This window comes from Salvia splendens, chromosome 2, assembly GCF_004379255.2.
Source record: "Salvia splendens isolate huo1 chromosome 2, SspV2, whole genome shotgun sequence".
NCBI classification, from domain to species: domain Eukaryota; kingdom Viridiplantae; phylum Streptophyta; class Magnoliopsida; order Lamiales; family Lamiaceae; genus Salvia; species Salvia splendens.
Window position 1 is genome coordinate 11,940,916 of NC_056033.1, and position 3,151 is coordinate 11,944,066.

The 3,151-nt window shown below is 42.8% G+C and overlaps 1 protein-coding gene across 2 annotated transcripts; it reads right to left on the minus strand.

Moving 5' to 3' along the window:
* Positions 1 to 1,076: 1,076 nt before the first annotated feature.
* On the minus strand, positions 1,077 to 2,925 carry LOC121770514 (bifunctional riboflavin biosynthesis protein RIBA 1, chloroplastic-like). Of its 2 annotated transcripts, none has more exons than XM_042167235.1 (5): positions 2,789 to 2,925; positions 2,250 to 2,572; positions 1,954 to 2,083; positions 1,573 to 1,869; positions 1,077 to 1,402 (listed from the first exon to the last, which is right to left on the minus strand). In XM_042167235.1, the coding sequence occupies exons 2-5, from the start codon at positions 2,384 to 2,386 to the stop codon at positions 1,214 to 1,216; spliced, it is 753 nt and encodes a 250-aa protein (XP_042023169.1). In that variant the 5' UTR covers positions 2,387 to 2,572; positions 2,789 to 2,925; the 3' UTR covers positions 1,077 to 1,213. The 2 variants fall into 2 exon arrangements, with proteins under 2 accessions (XP_042023169.1, XP_042023166.1); XM_042167232.1 differs by having other exon boundaries at positions 2,250 to 2,625.
* Between the last annotated feature and the right edge of the window lie 226 nt (positions 2,926 to 3,151).

Consider the following 3,151-nt stretch of genomic DNA (forward strand, 5'->3'; position numbering starts at 1 on the left):
TCCATTTTGGACGATTCCGTCAAAAATTTGACGGTCAACGCCAATTACACCTATTTTGACTGAATTAACAAGTTATAATTAATTATTTAATTTACCAGAAAATAAAATATACTATTATTCAACAAAAAAATATTATTCTCGTTATTTTTCTTCCTCTCAAACTGAAATTAATGAAGCCTCCCTCCTCCCTCAAGTCAGCGCTCCTCCTCTACCCCTTTCTGTCAATTTTGCCGACCGCCGTTCGCTGCCCTCATACCGACTCCAACGGGGCACTAACTATGGCCGGCGTGTGAGCCAAAACTCTCTCTATTTCACCACAGCCGCTACTTCGCCTCTCTTCTCGTCTGGTCCATCGCCGGTGTGTGGAGGTGAGGCGTCTCCCTCCTCTTTTCCCAGTTGCCCTCACTCTATCCCTCTCTCTCTCAACCTCACCGCAGCGCCTCTCGGACAGCCTAGTCGAAACCACCTCCGTCTTCGGTGAGCGGCGGCACGCAGTGTTGGTCTCTTTCCTCAACGCGAATCGGAGATGAAGCTCGACTGTGGCAGTTCAGCCAACGCTGTCGTGTCCTTCGTGCTTCAGCCGTGGGGTGCTGCCTACCGTCAGTCCCTAACTCCTAGTTGGTTCTCTTGCCATAGCCGCTGTTATTCGAACAACCGGCTCGCATCTTGGTTCGACAGCCCCCAAACTTCGATTAAGGTTCGTTCTTAGCGAAGGGGGGATCCCCAAACTTGCGTGCTGACTTGAGGGAGGATCAATTTTGGAATACCCTATTTTCAATTTGAGGGAGAGAGCAGTGATGGGAATGAGAATTTTTTGATAAATAATATATTTAAATTTTTGGTAAATTAATTCATTTTAATTAATCCAGTCAAAACTTGCATAATGAAATATATTTATTAACTTAACCCGGTCAAAATGTAATTAAAATTCGTTGACCGTCAAATTTTTTACGGAACCGTCCAAAATGGACCAAATGTGATCCGTTTTTATTTGTGAGGGATCGAATAATTCAAAAGATAATGTTTTGGACCAAAATCAAAAAATCGCAATATGTTAAGGACAAAAATGGGCCTTTAGTCTTTGATTAATAACACTTGAATGTAATTAATCACCAATTGCAATGGTTAAACAGCAGGTGACAAATCAATGTGAAGGGGTGAACAGTTTTGCTCTTCCACCGTCTATGTTAACGATGCAACTCTGCTCACTACTCTAGTGTTGAATCACCAGTGTCTGTCTGGCCAGACTCTCACCAGTGTCTGTCTGGCCGACATCCAGGTTGTTTTTAGCTACAAGGGGAACTCTGCCAGCGACGGCCAAACCATATCCTTTGAGCCCACTGTAGTTGGCTGGATTGTTTGTCATCAGCTTCATAGTTCGAACTCCAAGATCTCTCAGTATCTGCAAAACGATTAAACAGCAGTCTTCATAATATAACCATGTCAATTAAAAAACATGGTCCATAGATACAGATTTACGGCACAAAAAGTCGCAACACAAAAATGACTTTGTTGAATAATAGATATCATCAATGGGGAACAGCCTGAGTACTTAGCTATCTTGATCAATACCTGAGCACCAATCCCATACTCCCTTGAGTCAATAGGCAAACCCAGCTCCTCGTTTGCCTCGATAGTGTCATGTCCTTCGTCTTGCAAACTGTAAGCTCGAAGCTTGTGGCCCAACCCAATACCCCTCCCCTCATGACCGCGAAGGTAAACCAGAACGCCCCTTCCAGCAGCTTCGATCTGTTGCATTGCAAGCTCCAATTGTTTTCCGCAGTCACATCTGGCGGATCCAAATATGTCTCCAGTCAGACATTCCGAGTGTACTCTCACTAGAATATCTAGTCCATCCCCAATCTCACCCTGAAAAGTCCACAACCACGAGCATTCTGTAATTTTTTTTGCTTTATGAAAATCACCTCGACTCATAAAGAGGCGTATGCATACCTTAACCATTGCAATATGCTCAATCCCATCCAAAATTGACCTATAACAATAGGCAGTGAAGGGTCCCCACATAGTTGGTATACGAGCAGCAGATGCATGTTCGACTAATCTATTCCTCTTTCTTCTATATCTGCAGATCAATGCTTGTTTAAGCAAATCTTAAGAAACCTCCACTGTGTAAAGCCATATTTAAGATGAAAATCTACATATTAACCTCTCCTAGAGAGGCCTTGCACTTTCCTGTAAACTAAATACATACCAAATGAATGGGAAGCAATGAAGCTCTGGCTATCTACCTTATTAGATCAGCGATAGAAACAATCTTTAAGTTTTCTTTCTGGGTAAACTGACGAAGCTTTGGCAATCTAGCCATAGAACCATCATCATCAACAATCTCACATAAAACACCAGCAGGTTCTGATCCAGCTAGCATGGCAAGATCTACAGCAGCTTCTGTATGCGAGTCTCTTTTCAAAACACCACCCTCCCTGTACTTCAATGGAAATATATGTTCTGGACGGTTGAAGTCCTCAGGTTTCGAATCATTTGATGCAAGAGCCGTTATAGTTATTGCCCTGTCACGTGCTGAAACGCCTGTACTTGTACCATGTTTTGCGTCCTACAACAATGCCATCAAGACGTGCTTGGATAAAAATCAAACTTTGATCGTTCCTATAGTTTACAAAATATAATTAGGTACCTCGAAATCTCATACACAACATGGCAAAAAACAGGAAATCGACTAAATCCCACCTAAAAACATCAATTCAAACCCCAAAATTGAACTTCTATGTTTCTTCATAACGCAATAAATAAAGGACCAAAGAGGGCTAACCGGGAGCGAGAAATAGTGGCCGGCGAGCAAGAAAAGTTAAAGGCAGACATCATGTCTAACGTTGGAGAGGCCGATAACTAGCCGATATGACCAAATTCCCAAGTGATTTTTCGGCATTTGTGTTAGAAGAATGGAGATTCAAGAAATGCATGAAGAGCATGCTGACATGGCTTCATGCATTGCTGGAAAGGAAAGTGCACGAGAAGACATGGTACATGCATTGCTGGAAAGGAAAGTGCACGAGATCACATGGTGAACAAGAGCATTGGATTAAAGCCGCTGCCAGCTGCAGCCAACGAGTTGAGGGACCACTCTTGTACGTTCAAAGAGGTGTTGATGAGAGGATTAAAGTAGAGAGCTTTC

Coding starts and splice junctions, on each gene's coding strand:
- LOC121770514 (XM_042167235.1), bottom strand. CDS start 2,386: ATGCTAGCTGGATCAGAACCTGCTGGTGTTTTATGTGAGATTGTTGAT. Junction 2,084..2,249: donor TCTATCGCTGATCTAATAAG/GTAGATAGCCAG, acceptor ATTGATCTGCAG/ATATAGAAGAAAGAGGAATA. Junction 1,870..1,953: donor AGCATATTGCAATGGTTAAG/GTATGCATACGC, acceptor TGGACTTTTCAG/GGTGAGATTGGGGATGGACT.